The sequence below is a fragment of the Marmota marmota genome, unplaced genomic scaffold (genome assembly GCF_001458135.2).
Source record: "Marmota marmota marmota unplaced genomic scaffold, marMar, whole genome shotgun sequence".
NCBI lineage: Eukaryota > Metazoa > Chordata > Mammalia > Rodentia > Sciuridae > Marmota > Marmota marmota.
In genome coordinates, this window is record NW_026000016.1 from 35,137,472 (window position 1) to 35,161,396 (window position 23,925).

At 36.6% G+C, this 23,925-nt stretch overlaps 1 protein-coding gene across 1 annotated transcript in view; it reads left to right on the forward strand.

The window, feature by feature from the left end:
* The first annotated feature begins 532 nt into the window (after positions 1-532).
* Positions 533-23,925, forward strand: part of Lpgat1 (lysophosphatidylglycerol acyltransferase 1) — a 64,588-nt gene continuing 41,195 nt past the window's right edge. Inside the window, 2 exon segments of the mRNA XM_048809422.1 lie at positions 533-552; positions 963-1,227. Coding sequence (XP_048665379.1) covers positions 972-1,227 — 256 coding nt within the window. The 5' untranslated portion in view covers positions 533-552; positions 963-971.

The window sequence follows — 23,925 nt, forward strand, 5'->3', positions numbered from 1 at the left end:
CGCGCTCCGGGCCGCGGGCCCCCGACCCCGCTCGCCCTAGCGCTCCGCCGCCGCTCGCCTCTCGCTGCCTGCCGCTCGCTCCCGCCGAGGTGAGCCCGGAGCGCGGCCCGCGCCCGCCGCCCGACCCCTTCCTCCTCGGCGGAAACCGCTGCCGGTGCCCCGGCCAGCGCGCGGTGGTCGCCTCCTCGTCCCCGTTTCTTTCATCATCCCTCGCTTCCCGGTCCTCGGGTCGCAGATCTCATTCTCTTCATCCCTGGCCCCCTGCCTTTACCTCCCTCTGGCTTTTGCTCCCCTCCCCCTACTGCTTTCTCGTTTTTGCCTTATTAAGCCCCTCTTTCTTCTTTCACCTTTTATCTTCTCTTTTCTAGGCCCCTCTCCTTTTTTTCTTAAAAAAAAAAAAAACGAAAAAAAAAACCCCTATTGCTGCAAATGAGAATTTTGAGCGTAACTCTTGGCTGATGCGAGGGACCTTTTAAAGGGATGAATCAATGTGCAGGAATGGTGGTGGGGAGGACGCCTCGCTTCTCGCTCTCTGGGAAATCTGACCGAGAGGTGCCTGTTTCAGTCCTTTCACTCGTGTACCCTCAGTTGGGAGACATTGAGGGTGTCTGAAGCTAGCGGGTCTGTTTTTCTTCTTTAAAGTCTAGAAAGACGACCGCAGTGAGACTCGGTGCGGGGACCGCCTCCAATTAGGAGTGGGAATTGTATTATCATTTGCTAAATATATTATGACATGCCCCAAGTGCCCCGGTGAACCGCTCCCTTGACCTTGTGCGGTTCCTTCTCCCTCGCTCTCTGTCCCCCTCTGGAATTTGCCCGTGAGATAGCTGAGGTACTACACCCGGAAAGCTTAGACCCTAGCTTTTTCTTTTATTTTTGTGCTGGAGGCGATTCTTTGCTGGTGACTGTTTAGATGTGTTTAGTCCATTTTCCTTTTTAAATGAATTTTCCTTTCACTCCAGGAAGACAGAATGGACTCCAATGTGAGAATGGCTGCGACTTTGGAAGAAGCTCCTCGAAGGGGCTGGATCTTGGTGAAAGCCCTGATGAGATTTGCCTTCATGATCTTCAACAACCTGGTTGCTATTCCATCCTATGTCTGCTATGTAATTGTTCTGCAGCCCCTTCGAGTGCTGGACAGTAAGCGGTTCTGGTATATTGAAGGAACCATGTATAAATGGCTTTTAGGAATGGTGGCTTCCTGGGGATGGTTCGCTGGATATACAGGTAAGAATGTGAGCACTTTTGTTTAATGCATCTGAAAAAAATCTGTAATGTTATGCTTAAGTCAGTAGACATGACAGAATATTTGCTATGCTTGGGGTTGAAGATGCTTTTATGCTTACACTATTGAAAAATAAACGAAAAACAATCCTGTTTGGTTTCTCTTAAATTCCTTAAATTAAATTTTTAATGTGATTGACATTCATTTGTTAAAACTGGGAAAGCTCTTGTAGAGAAACAAGAGTGCATTATGTAGGACTTGAGGGCTTATAAAGATGTTTAGCCCATAAACATTGGGAATTGAGAAGAATGACGAACCAGATTTGTGCAAAGGCAGTTTAATAAGTTTTTTCATTTAATGTGATATTGAACTATGTTAATAACATTATAAGCCAAACAAAAATGGCTTTTTGTGTTTTTTTTTCTCTAGAATCTTGTATTATCTCAGTGTTAAGTTTTAAAAATTAAGTTGTCTGTGTTAAGCTTGTTTCTCTCTTGAGTGCTTTTAAGTAGATTTCTATTTCTGCTTTTAAATTGCTTTGGGGGAGCAGTAATAACACTATTCTGAAGTGGACTGTCATAGAATTAAATGAGAAGTAGTGTTTATTTTCTTTTTATAAACCATATGTACTTTGAGAACTTAATGCTTCTGTGAAAATGCGATGTCCATTATTATACTTACTTGATTTTTTTTTTCCTCCAAGAATTAAGATAATGAAGAACACATTGAGGTTTCTAGTGCTTGTCAGATGTGAAGGCTTTTTATCACAGAAATGTTTAACTGGCTGGCAGTTTCCTTAACAGTCATGCCACAGATGCTGGTGTCAGTAGTCTGCAGTTCAGAGCTTAGAACAGTGAGGTGGGTACCTACTCTCAAGGTTAAGCAGCATAGCAGTTCTCCATTTTTAAATTTGGTCTCCTTCTTTTCCTGCCGAGGCTGCATCTGCAGATTTTGTCCATACACAGGAGAGAAGGACTGACAGTACAGAGCTTTTATGGAGCCTGGCAGACTCTTGCTGTTGTCAGAATGTTCTCAGTTGCCCCAGATGAAGCCTTTTCTCCTTCCAGCAATGCCATTTATTACTCTGCAAGTACTGAAACCCCGGGGATAGGTGTTCATTGCTTCCTTGTCCTGTGTCTTGTTGAGATTCCTGCTTTTTATATACAGTAGGTGAGCTTCAGGTTCACTTTTAGAACAGAAGCAGTAGCGGTGGTAGAGAAAAAAATGAAGTTCAAATCTGTTATGCTGAATTTTTATCTGAATTTCATTGCTGTCTTTGAATGACTTTACTTGATATAGTTTGAGCTTTTCCAAATATATATTTCTTAAATATTTATTTTTTAGTTGTAGGTGGACACAACACCTTTATTTATTTATTTTTATTTATATAGAACAGCAGAATGCGTTATAATTCTTATTACATATATAGAGCACAATTTTTCATATCTCTGGTTGTATACATAGTATATTCACACCAATTCATGTCTTCATACATGTACTTTGGATAATAATGATCATCACATTCAGCCATCATTAATTACCCTGTGCCCCCTCCCTTCTCCTCCCACCCCTCTGCCCTATCTAGAGTTCATCTATTCCTCCCATGCTCCCTTTATTTTATTTTTATGTGGTGCTGAGGATTGAACCCGTGCCCCACATATGCCAGGTGAGCGCTCTACCTCTGAGCCACAACCTCAGCCCCCCCAAATATATTTTAATACTAGTTATTTTATTCTTTGTACTTAAGTATGCTCATTTTAAATGAGCTCATTAGCTTTTTACAGACAGATTCCAGAAGTTGTTTCTACTTTAAATGCAACAAAATTATTGAAATGTTTGGGCTTGTGTGTGATGTATTTATAAGTGAAAAAGGTGAAAAAAATTAATTTGTCATTGATTTTGAGATTATAAGAAATGTAGAGTTACTATTTGAAGTTAGTTATCCTTTGGCCATAGCACAGCTGCAGTGTATTTTTATTTTCTTGGGGGTATCACTCCCTTACTGATTACAGAACTACTGTGTGGTTTATTTTGCTACCTGCTTAGAAAGTGGTCTTGACACGATCTGCATCAATGTCTTTGATGGATCTGCTCTTTTCTAGGCTACCTCATTTTGACAATTTGGTCAGTTTCTCATTTAAATATAGAATATTTTAGTGTGTATATTTTAAATGTTTTCCCCATATGTAAAATATTTGGTTTCAGAGAGTCTGATCATAATAGAACACAGTCAGGTTCTCTGGTTCTGCACAGATTACTGGGCTAGGGATGTAGCTCAGTGCTAGACTCATCTAGCATATGTGAGGCTCTGGGTTCAATCACCAGCACAGCAAATAAATAAATAAACAAACTTCTGTTTGGGGTAACACAAAGTTTTTTTTTTTTTGTACCAGGGATTGAACCACTAAGCCACACCTCCAGCCCTTTTTCATTTTTTATTTTGAGATGGTCTTGCTGAGTTGCTTAGGGCTTGATAAATTGCTGAGCTGACTTTGAACTTGTGATCCTCCTGCCTCAGCCTGCTGAGCTGCTGGGATTACAGGCTTGTGCCACTGCTCCCAGCTACAAAAATGTACTAAAGTTCTGTGATGTTGCCTCTTAATGTACAGCAGATGTCACAAAAATGAGTCCTTTGAATGCTGACATGCTTCTTGGATGATGAATGGTGAAGCCCAAGGACTTTAATGAATTTTCTTGTATTTAGTTTACATTCTCAGAGCTGGAGAATTACTTGTGGGCATAGAAGGTGGAAAAAAGGATTTTCTGGTCTTTCTGCTTATTTCTGACATTGTCAGAGGAACACATTTATTGAAAGAACTCTGAAGACAATGAGTTTGTTCCTCCCTAGCTTGCTATTATTACAAGGTGGAGGTGATAGTTAACATTTCTTTTAGTGGGAAGTGCTGTACAGGTATCTCATGTTGAGGAAAAGTTTTATACTGCCTTTATCCTAGTATTTTAAGGACAAAGTCTTAAGTCTTAAGTATTTATCCAAAAGACATACCGGTTTAACTAGTGATTCATTTCTACATGCTTTGTTTGGATCTGGGGTAAATCTGTGTACCCATTTTTCCAATTTAAGTGAAGGTTGGCAAATTTCAGAGAGAGATTTTGTGAAAAGCAAAATGTGTTTATTTATAGCAGTTTATTTTGACTTTCACTTATTTTAATAAAATTATTGTTGTCCAAGTACATTAAAGTCTCTGTACATGAAATAGTTAAAAAATCTTCATGGGGCTGGGGTTATGGCTCAGTGGTAGAATGCTTGCGTCGCACATGCAAGGCCCTAGGTTCAGTCCTCAGCACCACATAAAAATAAATAAATAAATAAAATAAAGTTATTAAATATTCATTGTAAGTGGGAGCTCCAGAATTTCCATATAGGATCGAGAGTCTTATGGGCCAGTCTGATTGGCAGGGACTTGGGGTACCAGGAAACTTTCTGCTAAGCTGTTTTTGCTTAGCAAATGTTATTTCCCTTAGATTGGGTATTTACTTGGGGTGGCTTTAGGGAAAGCTGATGCAGATGAGGTTTAGGTTCCTCACAGCTGCTATGGCTATATGTTCATCTTTGTTATTTGATTTGGTAGTGTTCTACATTTTTTATTGGGATACAGATTTGTTATGTAAGCAAAATTAATTTTCAGGAATTATATCTGACCTTGAATTTCTAGAGAATGTTTTAAAAATGTATCTTCTAGAGCAGTATTTTTTAGCCTTTGAGTCATAAAACCAATATAGAACGTCAAAATGAACATTTTTGGAAAGTGAAATTAAATATAGTTAAATAGAAAAGATAAGAAATGTGTATATCTGTGCTGAGTGTTGCCTCAGATTGTGTCTTGTTACAGTGTGTTTAGTCAACATTTGAAAGAGACTGTTGTAATGGAAAGAACACCGCAACTTAGGAGTCAGCAGAATTAATCTACCTTTAACATTTCTACTCATTAGTGGGGGGTGACAGCTTGATCTTTTTTATAACCCTAGAGCTTAATTTGTTGCCTGCTCCTCACAGAGTGCTCAATAAACGTCTCTCTTTTTTTTTTTGTTTTGTTTGTTTGTTTTTGTTTTTGTTATTTCTGGTGTGGTGGGGATCAAACCCAGGGCTTCATGCATTCTAGGCAAGTACTACCTCTGAACTACATCCACAGCTTAAGTGTCTCTTGAACAATCATTTCTTTTATTCCTGATCCCAACTAAAATTCCTTAGCTGCCTACCTTCCCGAAAGGTCTGATGTCAAGGTGGTTGCAATCCATAAAATATAAATCCTGAACCAGATCACGTGAACTAGATTGTATAAAATACATATTTGTTAATTTAGCACATTTATTATGTGTAGGAATGGGTGCGTTGGAAGTGCTGAGACACTAACACAATTGCTCACTTTTAGGAACTCACAGCAGCTTGGTGGGGAGACAGTGAAAATACATTGAATGATGCTCTAATAGAGATGTAGCATGGTATAAAAGAGGAGGTGCTTCTGATCTAGCATTAGTGGTAGTAGAGAGGGAATAGGGAATTTAGGGGAGGAGAGGCTTCAGATTCCTGTTTTTTTTTTTCTTTTTTTTTTTTTTACCCATTAGGGAGCTGTTTCTCTGTGGGTATCTTTATCTAATCAGTAATTATAATGAATTTAAATTACTTGAATAATGTATCAGTTTGAGACTTACATCTTTGAGGCAATAATGTTAGCTAACATTTATTAAAATGTAAGTCAAGTAGTGTTCTAAGAGTTTCACACTAATGAATAATCTTACTTTGTCATTTTGCTATTAGTCATTTAATACTCACAACAGTTTTATCAGTTTGGTACTATTATTATCCTGCTCCTTTTGTTATTGATAATTGAAACAGGTTTCACAGGTATTTCTCCTTAAGCATGAACTGAAATTGTTGTTGCCACAAGTTTATTTTTGTATTTAAAAAGCCAATATTGATCTTTAGATAATGTCCCTAGAGTGTTTTCTTAATATATATATACACACATACATATATATATATATATATACACACACACACACACACACATATGTATATATATATGTATATGAATGTGATGTATATATATCACAAAAATACAAAGCTGGCTAAATACCTGAAGAAAAAAAAAAAAAAGCAAAGAACAATAGCCCACACAGTGAAAGATCAAAAATTTGATAGTAACTCTTCTATGAACAAAGGCAAAATTCTTTTAAATTCTTCTTTTTTCTCCTTTCTCTTCTCTGTTGCCCAATTTTAGTCAATAGTATATTCACGGTAGTATATACTATTATGTTTGTTTTTACTGCTGCCTCTTCATTTGTGAGCTTTGAGGGTACCTTCGGCTCCTAGCTATTACATTAAGGTCATCAGAAAGCTTATTATACTTTCCCTTGCTCTCTCCCTGCTCCCAGTTTGTTACTTGCATTTATATAACTGTATGGCCTATTTTTATGTTCTGTTTTGTTACACTTATCTCCATCTGTTTTTGTCTTAATTCTTCTGTTAAATATGTTTAATACTTAAGTATTTTTGTGAAATTTTTCCCAGTTGTCTTTTTGTTAGCTGAAGTTTATCTTTGTACAGATTGAGCTTCTTTAATATGAAAATCCAAAATCTGAAATGCTTCAAAATCCTAAACTTTTTGAATATGAATATGATGCCACAAGTGGAAAATTCCACACCTGACCTCATGTGAGGTCAAAATGTAGGTTTACTAAGAATGGCTTATGAAATTACCTTCAGACTACATGAATATAAGGTATACATAAGACTTAAGTAGCTTTTGCATTTACATCTCAGTCTCATTCTCAAGAAAGCTCATTATGTATATGTGCATATCCCAAAACCTAAAAAAAAATTGAAATCCAAACTCTTCTGATCCCACTCATTTCAGATAAGGGATGCTCAACCTGTAGTTTCTCAATAATGGCTCATGGGAACAAAATGAGTTTTCTTATAACATTTTCAGAACTGTTTTGTTGCTTTACTCTTGAAAGGCAGCTTATCAGGTAATAAAATCCTTGGCCCACCCTTTCTTTCCTGTAGTATCATATGGTATTATTCAAATGCCTTCTTGTATTAAATGTTACTTTGGAGGTGTGAAGAGCCAGGTTTATTCCCACCCCATTATTAGTGAATTGACCTTTTTTTTTGCCTATCTATACAAAGGATTCTTTCTTTATCTGAGAGCTAGTAACTTTACTAGAATATGTTGTTATTGACTGTGTATAGATCATTTTTTTGTGGTACAGGTATGTTCTTTTAGTATACAGATTCTATTTTTATTTCAGGACAGTTTTTTTTTTAATCTTTAAGTGTTTATTATGTTTTGTTTTAATTTGTGGATCCTAATTATGTGTGTGTTGAATCTCCCTTTGTATGTCTTTTATAGCAAGTATTTTTCCCTTAATCCTTATAAATATTTTTTGTTTATTTGTCTCCTATTGTGTTTTCTGTAATATCTCTTCTTTGTTCTCCTTTCAGTTTTTCTTATTTGTGTGATTGTTTTGTTTATTTTCTATAACTGTTGATTGACTTCTGCTAACTCATTCTTCCTCTATTCCTGTTACCTAGACATTTCTGTCTTGAGTTTTTGTATTTGTGTTCTGTGGTCTTGCTTCACTGGTGGTGGCTTCACTGATTTTCTTAAATTTAGACAGGAATATTAATTTATAATTTTTACCTTCTCCTTTGTAATATAATTCTGGTGACTGTTCTTTGATAAATGGTACATTTTGCTGCTCATTTCTACCATTTTTCTTATAGCATCTCAGTGCCATGCCAATTATTTTTTATTCCTTATAAGGTATTATATTTGAATATATGAATTATATTTCCCTTTGTGCTAGACAGCTTTGTACCACTCTGACCAAAAGATCTAATAAGAACAACTTAAGAGGAGGAAATTTTTTTTTTGGCTTATGGTTTCAGAGGTCTCAGTACATGGTTGGCTGACTCCATAGCTCTGGGCCCCAGATGAGGCAGAACACCATTGTAGAAGGGCATGGAGGAGGAAATCTGCTCAGTTCATGACAGCCAGGAAGCAGAGGGACCAAGAAAGAAGAGTAGAGGGGAGGGGCGGAGGGAGGGGGAGGAAGGTGGAGAGGGGTAGGGATAGAGATAAGGATGCCTGAGACAAAATATAAACCCCAAGGCGTGCCCTTCAGTGACCTACTTCCTGCCACCCCACCCTACCTGCCTATGGTTACACCCAGTTAATGCATTCAAGTGGATTAATCCACTGGGTTACAACTCTTGATCCAATCTCCCCCCCCCCACCACCTCTGAACATTCTTGCAATGTCTCACACATGAGTGCCTCCCTCCCCCCAACCCACCCCCTCTACTGGGGATTGAACTCGGGGGCACTGGACAACTGAACCACATCCCCATCCCTATATATATATATTTTTTTGTATTTTATTTATAGACAGGGTCTCACTGAGTTGCTTAGCACCTCGCCTTTGCTGAGGCTAGAAATTCTCCTAAGTTTTCGGAGCCACTGGGATTACAGGTGTGCCCTACCGCACCCGGTACACATGAGCTTTTTGTGGGATACCTCATATTCAAGCCGTAACACCTGTGTTATTATTGGTGGGCGATCTGGATGGGGCCAGGGTAGATTTCTAAATTTCTGCCTCTGATGTTTTTTTTTTCACATATGGAGCCTGATTATTTCTCTGTGTTGCCACAAGTGATCCTCCCCAAGTCAGACTGAGTCTGGTCTTTTGTGGCCAATTCTGGATCAGTTAATTATATTTGAGGTCTGCCCCAAAGCAAGTAGTAGTTTCTAAAATGTTTGTGTGTGTGTGTGTGTATGTGTGTGTCCCCGTCCCCCTCACAGTTCCCAGACTGTTTTTATTCTTGGACTATTTTCCAATTGTACATAGTTAAAACATTCACTGTGTTTCTGCTTGACTTTAGTAGAAAATTCTCATCAAAATGAATGGAGGAAATGAGTTACCTTTGATACTTCAGTAAGGAGTATGAATGAAATATGACATGAATAAATAATGAAATGTGACATGAATAATAATACTTATACTTTAGGGTCTGATCTGTGGAAAATCTTAAAATGTTTAAGGATCACCAGTGCCCCCCAAGCTCTGATAAAAATTACTATAAACTAGTTTCCTGTGTTTACTACTCCTAATCTAAGATTGGGGTTTGCTAAGTATTTAGCTTTTTTAAAAAAATATTTATTGTTTTTTTAGTTGTAGTTGGACCTTTATTTTATTTACTTATTTTTATGTGGTGCTGAGGATTGAACCCAGGGTTTTTTGCACATGGTAGACAAGCACTCTACCGCTGAGCCACAACCCCAGGCTCTAGCTTTTGTTTTAAGAGTTTCTTTTGGAGTTTGTAAATCAGTGGCCATATTCAGCAGCTGATGTGTTCATATGGCCTTATGTTTTTTTACAAAGTTAGTTGCCAGCATTTTAAAATTAGGGATATTTCACAAAACATGAAAAAAAAAAATCTGCATTTCTAGCTGTTGTTGAGAAATTAAAATCAGGCCGTGCAAGGGCTCACTCCTGCTGGCATCAAGCATGAGATGGCTGCCTTCTTTAGATGGGGCCTATGCTCTAGTTCACCCAGCAAGCCACTTCTTCCTTCTCTTAACTTGAGCCTGCTTTGGTCATTGACATTACCCATTCAGATCCCAGAGACTTGGGGATGTTCATTTTAAAAAAATTAAATTACAATTACTATTGTTTCTGTTAGGTATGTGATAGTTTTGTTTGTATTTATATGCCTTCATAGTGCTTAAAACTGGTGAAGTCTGTCATTAAAAACTATGTATGCTGGGTGCAGTGGCGCATGCCTTTAATCCCAGCAGTTTGGGAGGCTGAGGCAGGAGGATTATGAGTTCAAAGCCAGTCTCAACAAAAGCGAAGTGCTAAGCAACTCAGTGAGATTCTGTTTCTAAATAAAATACAAAATAGGGATGGGGATGTGGTCCAGTGCCCCTGAGTTCAATCCCTAGTACCAAAAAAATCCCAATGTTTGTTAGCGATCTCACCTACTCATTCATCAAGCCGAGTCATTCAGTAGGAATCAAGAAATGAAGTGCCATTAGTAAGAGCTGTGTTCACAGATTTTTCAAGTTTTGTGTACCATATCACTAACCTAGTAAAATGTTTCCTGCTGTTTGTATACTTATTTAGTTAGCAAAATGTCTCATTTCTTCTTATGAATATAATCACATAAAATCTAGATCATTAAAATTAGTTATTTCCCTTTATTATTTAATATTTTAAAATATGAAAAACAATAAGCCTGGTTGATTTCTGCTCATTTTAAATTGTAGTATAGATAGCTAATCTTTTTTAATATTTATTTAGTTGTACATGAACACACAATGTCTTTATTTATTTTTGTATGGTGCTGAAGATTGAACCCAGTGCCTCACACATGCGAGATAAGCACTTTACCACTGAGCTACAGCCTCAGCTCCAGATAGCTAATCCTTTTAGAATATTATTTTTAGTTATGAGGTTACACTGATTAATTTGTGTTTGTGTGTATGGTGTGTGTGTGTGTGTGGGGGGTTTGCTGGGGATTGAACCCAGGGCCTTGTGTATCCGAGGCAAAGACTCTATCAACTGAGCTGTATCCCCAGCCCACTGATCAAATTTTGCTAGCAAAAAATTTTCCCAAACTTTTTAAAATTCATTAAGCATTAAGAAACTATGAATCATGCATATAACACACCTGCTTTTTATTAGAAGTTTTTACTATTTGAGACTTTAAGGTTAAAAAAAAATTGTAATTTAAGTACATCAAGATGTTGCTGAGTCATCCGAAAACTAAACTGATCAGCATATCTTTATGTTAAACACAGTTTACATATATTTTAAATTGGGATATAATTCACATATGATAAAATTCACTTTTAAAATTCAGTGTTTTTTAGTATATTAACACAATTAAGCATCCATCATCACCATCTAATTCCAGATCATCACCCTCAAAAGAAATTTCAAACCTGTTGGCTGTCATTCTCCATTCTTCCTCCTTTCAGCCTCTGGCAACCACTTATCTATATTGAGTTTTATAATTTGCTTATTCTGGATACTTCATGTATCATACACTATATGATCTTTTGTTCCTGATTTCTTTCATGTAATATAATGTTTTCAGTGTTCATCCACATTATAACATGTCAGTATTTCATCCCTTTGTATGGCTGAATAATATTCCCTTGTATGTGTAGACTACATTTTGTTCATTCATTCATCAGTTGATAAATATTTGGGTTGTTTTTACATTTTGGCTATTATAAATAATGTCACTATGAACATTCATGTACAAGTTTTTGTATTGACATATGTTTTCAATTTTCTTGGACCCAGGAGTCAAATTGCTGGGTCATATGGTAATGCTATGTTTAACTTTTGAGCAACTGCCAAACTATTTTCCATAACAGCTGCACTATTGTACATTCTCAGCAGCAGTGTAGAAGGGTTCCAATTTCTCTACATCTTCACTAATACCGGTTATTTTCTGCCTTTTGTTTTTGTTTTTTAAATTCTAACCATCCAAGAGAACGTGAGGTAGTATCTCATTGTGGTTTAGATTTACATTTCCTTAATGATTAATGATCTTTTCATATATTTCTTGGCCATTTATATATCTTCTTTGAAAAAAATGTCTTTTTAAATTCTTTGCCTATTTTTAAATTGGGCTTTTAGGCTTTTTTATTGTTGAGTTAGCCTATGATTTGGATGTTGTTTGTCCCTTTAAAAGTTCATATGTTAGGAGCTTGGTCCCAGGGTGGTAGTATTAGAAGGTACTATGGACATCTTTTTAAGAGGTGGGTCCTGGGGTCAATTGGGGGCATGCCCTCAAAAGGGATTAGAATATTTCTTATGGGACTCTGGTTGTTCTCTCAATAGGATTGTATAAAAAACTTGCGCTTGTCCTACACAATCTCTTGATTTCCCATTTAGTGAAATGATTACTTGGTCTCGCCATTGCAATATACCATGAGGTGATGCAGTTAAGGTGACAAGACCCTTACCTGAGCCTGCCAGTACCATGTTGTTTGGACTTTCAGCCTCCAAAACTCAATATAACAAACCTCTTTTCTTTACAAAGTTAGCCTATTTCAGGTATTTTTTATAGTAATGCAAAAACTGATACAGGTTTTAAGAGTTCTTTATAAATTCTGGATACTAGACCCTATTTTTTTCCTTGTTTGCTTATGCATTTAGTGTCATAAACCATTGTAATCCAAGGTCATAAACACTTATACCTATGTATTCTGTTAGAGTTGAACTTTTACATTTATTTCTGCAGTCCATTTCGGGTTGATTTTTCTAATTGAATGAGGAAAGGGTCCAAACCTTATTCTTTTATATTAGATATCTAATTGTCCTAGCACCATTTGTTGAAAAGACTGTTTTTCCCCATTGAATGATCTTGGCATCCTTGTCAAAATTAGATGTGCATTTATTTCTGAACTCTTAATTGTTTCATTGATCTGCAGTTCTTTTTCTTATGCCAGTACCACACTCTCTTGATTACTGTAACTTTGTAGTAAGTTTTGAATGCTAACTATATTGTTATATTTAATTCTTTAAAAATCTATAATCTTTTTGTTATGTATTATAACTTTAATAATGAGGCTAGTTCACTACTCAGAAATCCTAATTAAAAACCATTTGGATTTAAAAGTGTTTACTGATAACAGTGTTTTTCAGAATTAATATACATAATTGGATTGAATGATCTTTTTTATGTCCATATAGAGAAAATATTTACTAGTTATATGTTTCACTAGGAGTTGGTTTAGAAATATTGTTAATACTCTCTCTCGTTCTCAAAAACAAAACAGGACATCAATTATAGAAGTATTTTGTATAATTGATCAATCAAAAATGTATTCACTACCTACTGCTAGTTAGCAAACTTGTTGATTTGTCAAATACTGGGATAAAGAGTATCATGATTTAGATAAATTTCTACCAAAAGGATATTTTGTCATAGTTTTCATTTTGCTGGATGGTTTTGGGAATAGCTGTTTTATATGAATTCTGTGTTCAAAAGGCATCCGTACAACATTTTCTGAAAAACAGATGAATATGCACATTTTGACCTAATGTGATGGTTCTATTTTTTAGTTTTTAATAGAGTTCCCTTCAGAGAACAGTTAACAGAGAATAAATTTATTTTGTAAAATAAGGGATAGATACCTGGATAAGGAGCAAGGATGTCAATTGGAGTAATTGTTGTAGGCTATTTTATGAATAGGATAGTATTAGTTTTTGTGTATGAGAGACTGAATTAGACAACTTTTTTTTGTAGTTATAGATGGACAGCATACCTTTGTTCAATTTGTTTCATTTTTATATGGTGCTAAGGATCGAACCCAGTGCCTCACACATGCTAAGCAAGCGCTCTGCCACTGAGCTACAGACCCAGCCCTGGGTAACCTTTTTGAGGCTTAAATAATCACTTTAAGTTGTCTTAAGCCCCCAGATGCTTGAATATAGATGTATTCTCTGTATTCAAATAATACACACTGCCAATAATAGATGTTGCTAAATAAGTATGATATTAGGAATAGCATAATATATTGGGAAAAAAAAAAAACACTGTCTTTTGAGTTAGAATGAGTTTGGATCTTGCCACCCCAATGCTAGTTGTGTTACTTTGACCTAGTTGCTCAGTTTCTCTGATCCTCATTTTCATCTTCTGTAAAAATAGATTATGATATTTATTTCTTATAAAGCTTGACTATAAAATGAATAGCAAGGTGTTTGGCCCTCTATAAATGATAAATTTTATTATTATTGTTATTAGTAGGAAAACAACTATGCTAACCTTTTGGGTAAAGGCCTAAGTCAATATAGTTTTAAAATATATTTGAGAATACTTAAATATACTAATAGTATAGTTTAATAGAGTTCTTCTTTTAAATCAATCAATAAAGTAACGTAAACCGTAGTCTAAAATATTAACTAATTAAACTGTATGTTTATAAATTCTGAAATAGTTTAAAGTACTTAAAGTTTAAGTATCTTCTAATTAATTCAGTTATTTATTCTAAGATAAGTTACTTGGAGGCCTACTTTGTGCCAGTCGTTGTGTTGGTAGCTTAGGAGTACAGTGGCAACAAAACAGCATAACACCCTCTCTCTCTCTCTCTCTCTTTCTTTTTTTTTTTTTTTTTGTACTGGGGATTGAACCCAGGGGCCCTTAACCATTGAGTCACATCACCAGCACTTTTTAATTGTATTTAGAGACAGGGTCTCCCCAAGTTACTTAGGGCCTTGCTGTGTTGCTGAGGCTGGCTTTGAACTTGTAATCCTCCCAAGCCACTAGGATTATAGGCATGTGCCAGTGCACCCATCTAACAGTATAACCCTTATTCTTAATGAGTTTACCTATTGGTGTGGGGGACAGACAGCAGGAGTCATATAATAACCATATAATCACTACTGTGGAGGGTGCTTTGGAAAACAAGTTGAGGGGGGCTGTCAGAATGAAACAGGAGACTTAATGTGGAGACTTGTGGTATCAGGGAAAATGGGTTCCTTGAGAAAGTGACATTGAGACTGAGACCCTAGAAATAAGTAGGAGTGAAACCAGGAGGAGCAGGGATAACATGTGCAAGGGTAGAAAAGAGTTTATTGTCTTTGAGGACAAAGGGAATGTCAGGCTGGCAGCAGCTTGGAGTGAGTAAGGGGAGAGGAGCAGGGGTCATTTGGGAAGCTGGTGAGGCTACATCTTCTGAGGCTTTATGGTGCATTTAAAGGATTTTGAAGTTTATCTTAGGAGAAAACTGGAAGGATTTTAAGTAAGGGAATGATGAAATCCAATTCTTATCTGAAATTGTATACTCTGCTTAGTTTTTGAGAATGGATTAGAATGAAGTCAATCAGGTATCGTTGGAGGCTGTGGGTTGCAGCTCTGAAAGATTCTTGTGTGGGTGAAGGTAATAGGTGATTGGTTAAGGGTGATGGCCATGGAGATGGAAAAAAGTAAACTAATTGGGAAGTTTATAGGAGGGAAAATTGTCAGGACTTGCTGAGGATGCAGTAAAGGTACAGGTGACAGACATGCCCCTGAGACTTTTGGTGGGTGCTGCTAGGTGGGATGGGGAAGCCTAGAGAAGGAGCAACAAGAGGAAAGATGTTTTAAAATTTAGTATGGTAAATGAGAAACATCCAAGTGGAGCTATGAAATAGACATTCGTGTGTACTGTGGAACTTAGAAGGGAAACTGAGCTAGAAAGAGAAATTGGGGAATTTTCAACGGCATTTAAAGTTGTGAAGATGGGTTGGATCACCTAGGGAGATGGTTAAGTACTGAGTGATGAGAGACCCAGAAGCAATCCCTAGGGAACCCAGCATTCGGAGGTTGGGGAGGTAGAGGGCACAGACTTGGGAGGAGCAGCTGGATAAGTAGTAGGAGTAATGCCTGCCTCCATAGTGCAGTACCCCAGAAGTCAACAGCATTTCGAGGGATGAATGCTCGGGGGAGGGGAGGGAGAGCTGCTGAATGCTGCTGCAAGTTTCTGTTTTGTAAGATGAGAGCTAATATCTCTTTTATTGTTTTTGGCAAGAACAGCTTCATTGAGATGGTAGAATTGGAAACCAGATCCAGATGAGTGATGAATGGGAAGGGACAAAATGGAAATAAGCAAATATGACTTTCCAGAAGCTTAGCTGTCACTGAATAGAGGATTATAGTGGCAAGAAGAATTTAGGGTCAAGGCAGGTCTCTTTCAAAATTTTTATTTTTAAGAAGGAAAAGTCTAGATCTTGATCCACTCAGGGTTGTATCTGATGGAACAAGGGTCATTTACGTACACAGCTAATGTATTTTGGAAACTATTCTTGGTGAGAATTGAATGAGTGAATGCCTACCAGCACTGAGTGAAACCACTTAAATGTTGTCTATAGTGGCAAAGACAGCAGAGAGGTCCACAGCCTCCATGATCTAATCCTAAACAGAATTCTTTATTTAGTAATAAGACTGCCTTCCTACAACTCCTCTGCATTTTCTTATTGATATTCTTCCTCTTCCTAAAATCTGTTCTACCATTTCTTTGAAAGTTTCTACCTGCTTGTCTAACGCCAAGACACTCTTCCCCTCTAGTTTCTGCTGTCTCCTTTCTGAAACTCTGGATCTCATCCGTAATTGTGGTTCCCAAACATTAGGCTTTCCTGGAGTGCTCAGAGTTATCAGGGCTCAGAAGTCCATATGCCTCTCAGGTACCATCTGTGGATGAAAAAGAAGTGTATCTTGAAATATTTGCTAATATTTTCCTAATATATATGTGTATAGTTTCTGTTTTGACTATCACATCTTTTGAAGTCATTATAGACTTTAGTAGCTTTTTGTTATGGATATTTTCACTTGGTGCTAGAAGAACTATTATATAAAGGTCAGCCACATTTTTTTTGGACCTTAAAAAAATGTTGGTTCTTTAAAAGGTTAGGAATCACTTCTCTACAATATAAAACATTCAGAGTTCTGCTTCTTGTTCTTTACCTTTGCAGTTCTTGTCTCTTGGCAATTGCTTAAGGGCAGTGATTGTTCCTTCTTTTACCTTACAGTAAAGGTTGGCAAACTACAACCCTTGGGCTAAATCCATCTCACTTCCTGTTTTGTAAGTCTCCTCCAGCTAAGGTTTTTACAGCTGAACTTTTGCAATCAATCTGACAAACAAAAACAGTAACTTTAAACTCCAATTAAGCAAAATGTTATCTCTCCCAACAGGGAATTCCATTCTTCTCATTAGTAGATCTATATTACAAAGATCAGTTATTGTCTTTTGTATTTTGAGTTTTGTCAATAAAAATCTTGTAGAAACATGTTAGAAAATGTTATGTAAATACCTACATAATATCTTCAGTGTTCTGTTTTGTTTGTGTATCTTAAATTTTTTACTGACCATCATTACCATCTTTTAGGAAACGTTTGCCAACTCCTGCTTTGTAGTAGTAATTCTCAGATTTATCTGCATATTTGAATTTTCTAGGGAGCATTATATAAGTGTAAATATATACATGGATTCCACTACCCTGAAGATTCTGATTCAGTACAGCAGGAGTAGAGCCTAGGAATCCACATTTTTAGCAAGGTATTGAGTTGTTTAGGAATTACTGCCTTTTAATATATTATGAGGTTTTAATCCCAAGAAATAACGAAATGAATATTAAATTATGTCAGAGGATATCTTCAACATTTACTAACTATGGGAGGGACCTTATCCCAGGAACTACTTTTTCTGCAGGTTTTAAAAATTTCTAGTTTCCTAGCTAGGCACAGTGGTGCACAGCTGTAATTCTAGCTACTTGGAAGATTGAGGCAGGAGGATCTCAATTTCAAGGCTAGCCTTGGCAATTTAAGAGCGAACCTGACTCAAAATAAAAAGAACTGGGTGTATAACTCAATGGTAGAGTTCTCTTGTGTTCAATTCCTAGTACTACTACCACTACTACTACTAATAATAATAAATTAATTTTAGTTCCTTATTAATGGATAATTTTTCTTTACTTTCCACAGTAGTAGTTCTTTTATCTTTTGGGGTTCACAAGAACATCTTTCAGAATCTGATGAAAAGTTATGCTATCCTCTCCCCCCCAAAAAATGTGTACCTGTATTAGTTTACTATGACTGTCATAACAAATTACTACAGAAGTGCTTAAAGCAATAGATATTTATTTTCTCAGAGTTCCAGAGGCAAAAAGTTCTAATCAAGATGTCAGCAGGTGAATCCCCAGAAGCTCTATGGGAGATCCCTTGCCTCTTCCAACTTCTAGGCTAGGTTCCTGGGTTGTGACTGCATCACTCAGTCTGTGCTTCCAGGGTCTCATTGCCATTTCCTCCTCTAGGTATATTTCTTATAAGGACAAGTGTACTTGGATTTAAGGTCTATCTGGATAATCCAAGATAAGCTCTTACTCTTGAGATCCTTAACTTAATCATTTTTTTTTTTTAATCATACAGGGTAGCATTCACAGGTTCCAGGGATTTGACATGGGCATCTGGGGGAACTTTTTGGCTTCCCATAGTACCTTTGCATATGCTCACAATTTTACAAACAGCTTTAAGAGGTCATAACTCTCTGAAATCCCTTTGTAGACCCATTGACTCTAAGTTTGGACTCCTTGTTCAGTGAGAAGCTTACACTTACCATGTTTTCTAATTAATGTAATTTCTGTTCTCTTCTGTTTCTTAATTCCTCATCTTACTAATACCAGGTTTGAAAAGATTTTTTTTCTTCTTGCCTTAGATTCTTCAATTTTTAGTTTACTCTTTAAATTAATTTCTTCGATTCTTTTAGGAACCATTTATCTTCTGGTAATACTTATTTTTAAAAGAAAAGCCATTTTCCTTCATCCTGCAGACTAGAGAGTAACTTTTTTATGTAGATGATAGATAAGTAGTAGTGCCTCCAGTGAGAAGAGAAACTTACCAATATTGGGAGGGTAGCATAACTTTTATTTATACATGGCTTCTTATTTAATACTGAAAACAATACTGAGAAGTAGGTATCATTAACCCTCTTATATAATAAGCAAGTGCAGACTGGTATAAATTAAGTAATTTGCTCTGTGTAGGTGATAGAATAGCAAGGTTCAGAGCTGGTCTCTGAAGTTCTCTACTCTGAAGCCCATCATACCATGAGAACATAGCACATTTCACTTTTAGTTGAATGATTACTAATCCCATTAGATAGAGGCAATCTTCACTTTGGTTTCAGGGGTCAACAGATCTGGGTTTTAGTTAGATTTCTGTGCTCACTTAGAGTATTACCTTACATCAGTGTCTTATTTGATCCTTAGCTTTAAATAAGACTAACACTTGGTTTTGTATGTCTTTTAGGGCTGTTGTAGAAATTGAGAGAATATGAATGAAAACCCTTTTATTAAGATATAGTACAGTTAATTACTTTCTTGTTTTATCATATCCTTAGTACTTTCTTCTTTTCATTCCTAAATTTCAAATTTTGGAGATGTGGTAAAGCCTCAAACCAGAGGCTTTTTAAACCCCAACTGTGAATTTCTTTTGCTTAAGATCTCTTGGGTTTTGGCTGGTTGGTGTGAATGCTTGTATTCTGCTTTCTGCTCTTTAATGTTAATGGGCTTCCCCAACTTTGTTGTCTAGCTCAGTTTTACTTAACATATTTGTGAAATCTTTGTGAACAGTTCTTTTTCCTGGGACAGTTTTTAACTCCTCATTACTCTTCTTGCCCTGGGTTTTTTTTGGTACTGTGCTCTCTGGAGACTAATTCCCTTTTGTCTTCTCATTCTCCCCTAATGTCTTCACACCCTCATTCATCTATAGTCTGTTATCAAAGGCTAATATCCCATCTTTCTTGCTTCACCTCACTAACACTACCTCCTTCCTCACTAACACTACCTCCTTCCACCTTTGTGAAAGACATTCTTAAGAAATAAATAGCCCCTGTAGCAAACCACCATTTCCTCATTTCTACCTCCTTTATTCCTTTTCTTCTATTGTCAGTCCCTTTATTACCCTTTATTACCTGGTTTTCTGTTATCTCAATAGTGTCTTATGGAATTCTGGTGCTCTAATAGGCTTGCTCCCCAAGCTACTTCTTCAGACTTATCTTTTAGTAGTCTTTCCCTTTATTTTTCCTGTTACAGAGTAGAATGTTTCTCCTATCAAGAACATTCCCTTTGTTTTGGATTCCATTCCTTCCTGCTTGCTCAGGAACCTTCTTCCATTGTTAATTTGCTCTTCTTTAACTTTCACAAAAGTTTTCACATTTTCAATTATAATTATGTTAAAGAGATATTTTCTGAGAAATATGTCTTTAGGTGATTTTGTCTTTGTGTAAACATCACAAAGTATATTTATACAAACCTAAATTATACACCTAGGGTATATGAATTAGCCACCCTCATCTATTTAGTCCATCATTGACCTAAACTTCATTATATAACACATAAATGTTTTCTTAAAGATGGGAGTATATGGTGGTCTTGGTCTACATTCCCAAATAACAAATATCAGTGAGAGACTGGAGCTGAAGAGTAATTGCCCTCCTTGGATGGGACATGTGCTATCTATTTAAACAGTCTCAGTTTTCTGATGTCATGTAGGAAGCCTACTTTGCTCAGTTGTCACCTATGTGGTAACAGAAAAAGAATTTTATATTCCTGGCCTTTGTTTCATTATCTGACATCTAAAAGTTATTCCATACCCCTGGACTTGTATTTACACATGCAACCTTATTTCCTCTTCTCACTAACTCTCTGTTCCAGAAGGTTTTCACTCAGGCAGGTTCCCCATGTTTCAGCTCACAAGGATTTCTTCTTTTCCTAGTCCTCCATATTTTCATATTCTCCACCTTGTCTTTTATTTCCAGTAAGTGAGCAGATTCCTTGAGGGCAGGGATCATATTTCTTTATTTAAAAGTTGGCTTAAGTTTTATATGATAGGAAATGTACCTTTAAAAAACTAAAATCATAAAGCTCAGTGAGATGCTGGCATGATGATGGGCACATGAGAACTGAAAATGACAGGGAGCAGCAGATTCATAATTCCAGGCTCATGCCTACTCCAGGGCATGCATCTGTTGACTGGAAAGGCAGACAAAATTGCATGTACTATTCAAAATGCTTCTCTTTGTCTTTTTTCTTCTTTCTTTCCACCTTCTCCCTTCCTTCACGGTCTACTTTTTCTTTTTGCTAAGCACATATAGTTGATTTTTATAATTACTTCATGATAGAATTCCAGTATACTTCTCTATCTCCCACAATGGTGGAACCCTGTGTCTATATGAAAAGAATTAACCTAGTTGAATGAATGAGTACATCAATAAATGCTTTGGGGGATAGTGAGCAGGAGGTGGTGCAAATTAATTATACTTACCATCTGTGTGTTTTTCTTTGCAACTATTCAGTCAGGCAAGGAGCAGCCATAGAGTTCTGTTCCTTGATTTATAATATCTGTGATGAAAATTTCTCTAAATTCCTTTCTAGCTCTAAATTTCTTTTTTCTTTTTTTGGGGGGAGGGTACTGGGATTTGAACTCAGGGGCACTCAACCACTAAGCCATATCCCCAACCCTATTTTGCATTTTATTTAGAGACAGGGTCTCACTGAATTGTGTAGCACCTCACTTTCTGCTGAGGCTGGCTTTGAACTCGCAATCTTCCTGCCTCAGCCTCCCGAGCTACTGGGATTACAGGTGTGTGCCACTGTGCCCAGCCTCTAAATTTCTTGAAGATTGATACCCCTACAATATATCATAGTCTGATTCTAAAGCTTTTTAGAGGTCCGGTAGCAAAGCAGAGAATCTGCATGGTACATTTATTTCCTGATAATTTGCTATAAATTTTTGCCTTCAGAAGTTAGAATTTCCCTTTTTTTAGTTCCTCAATATTACTTTATTATGTTACTTAAAAGTTCTTCCAGTGGAATAAAATTAAAATACATTTGATTTAAATCCTAATCTCTGAATTAAGTATAGTGTTTCATAAGTCAACTCAAAGATAAAGGGGCTATTTAAAAGACTGGGAAAACCAACCCTTTAAGCAAGTTGAGGATTTTGCAGCAGGTACTGTTATTGAGATATACTATAGAAAGAGACCCAAGTAGCTACCCCAGCTTTCAGTGACTTAACAAAGTAAATTTGAACTAGATTACTTTGGGGGAGAGGTTGTTAAGCAGTTAATATAAGAAACATTTAAGAAACAAAAAGAGTATAGTCTATTTAGTAATGTCTTCCATCAATTTACTTTGGTTTGAAGGAAAGAATATTTACTCTCTGGCTCTAGGGGAAGTTTGCTGACCCCTGCTCTAGGGTAAATATGAAGGAGTGGGTTTACTGGGTTATTTGGTGTCTTTTTACCTTTATGAGAAACTGCCAGACTCTTCCATAGCGGCTACACTATTTCACACTGTCTCAGTAATTTTCTAATTTCTTTTTGCCCTTGCTAGTCCTTGGTATTATCAGTAGTTTTAAATTTTAGTCATTTAAATAAGTAAATAAAGATAGTTCATTGTGGTTTTGAATTTCATTTCCCTGGTAGCTAAGTATATTGAGCATCTTTCTGAATGGTTGTTTGCAGTCCATATGCTGTATCCTCCTTGGTGAAATGTCTAAGTCTTTTGTCCATTTCTTAATTTATTGGGCTGTTTAATACTAAGTTTTGAGTATTCTTTATATATATTCTGAATACAAATTCTTTGTAGGATATTTGATTGCATATATTTTCTCCCATTTTGTTCCCTGAACACAATGTCTTTTCCTAAACAAAATGATACGTTTTGGAAAAGTTCAGTTTTTAAATTTTATTTACTTTTATGGGTTGTGTTTATTTGTATGTATGTAATATCTAAGAACCCCAAGCCATGGAGACTGTTTTCTTCTAGAAGTCTTATACTTCTATGTTTTTCATAGATCCGTTTTGAATTAATTGTTATTGAAAGTATGAGGTTTGGGTAGAGGTTCACAGTTTTGCAACGCTATTTGTTGTAAAGAGTGTTCTTTCTCCATCCAACTGATTTTGTATTTTTGTCAAAAATAATTTAGACATATTTGTGTGGTCTATTTCGGACTTTCATTTCTGTTTTGTTGATTTATATGTGTATTTCTTTACCAATACCACACTATCTTCATTTTTGTAGCTTTTATAGGAAATTTTTAAATCAGTATGATCCTTCCAACTCTGTTTTTTTTTCAAAATTACTTTGGCTATTATAGTTTGTTGGTCTTTCTATAGAAATTTTAGATGTCACTTATCTGCAAAAATTCTTATTGGAGGTTTAGTTCTCGCAGGATTCAGAGAGTATTTTGGGATGCAGAGCCAAGTGGAGGTGGGATTTTCCCCAGAACGTGCTTGTAGAGTGCCGGTGTGAGTTCGGGAATAAAGAATTGCTGTTGAAATCTACAAGTTTGTGTGGTGGCTCGGTTATTTTGTGCCCAGCCAGACTGCAGCATTTAACTATTATTTTTTTTAAATTTCTTTTTTCTGAAACCCCTGTTATTTGACTGTTTAAATTGCTGTTTTTCATTTTTTTTTTTTGTACGTACTGTTTGGAAGATTTTTCCAAATTTATTTCTCCATCCTTTTATGGAGATGTATTTTTGCTATCAATTTAATTTCTAATAGTTTTTTTTTTTAAAGCACATTGTTCATGTTTCATGGTTGTCATATCATCATCATCTCATCTCTTGCTTTGAGGTAGTTTTTTTTTTTTTTTTTTTTTTTGAGAGATCAGTAGTACTGGGGATTAAGTGCCTAGGGCTTTGAGCATGCTCAGCTATTACTCTTACCACTGAGCCACAACCCTAGCCCCAAAATGTACATATCAATACTGGTCTCTTCCAAGTTTTCATTTTCTTGGGTTATTTCTGCTTCCCCCAGCTGCTGCTGCTGCTGCTGCTGCTGCTGCTTCTTTTTGTTCTCTTTCAAATTAAAGTTTATTGTTGTTTTTGTATGTATCTGATAATGTATGACTCTATAGGGGAGGAAAACCTTTTCCTCTGCCCTCTTGGGTTTTATAAGTGACAAACTGTAAGGGACCAGCGAACGACGGAGGAAGAGACCACCAAGAGACCGACTCATGCAACCGCAAAAGGGGGTTTATTGAGGATCCAGCATGCTGGGGCTCCGTGCTCACTCAAGAAGGGAGAGCGGCCAAGAGCCCCGAGCAGGGGTTAAGCAGTGCTTAAGTACACTTTTTGGGGAGGGTGGGGGCTTTGCATACATCAAATCATCATGG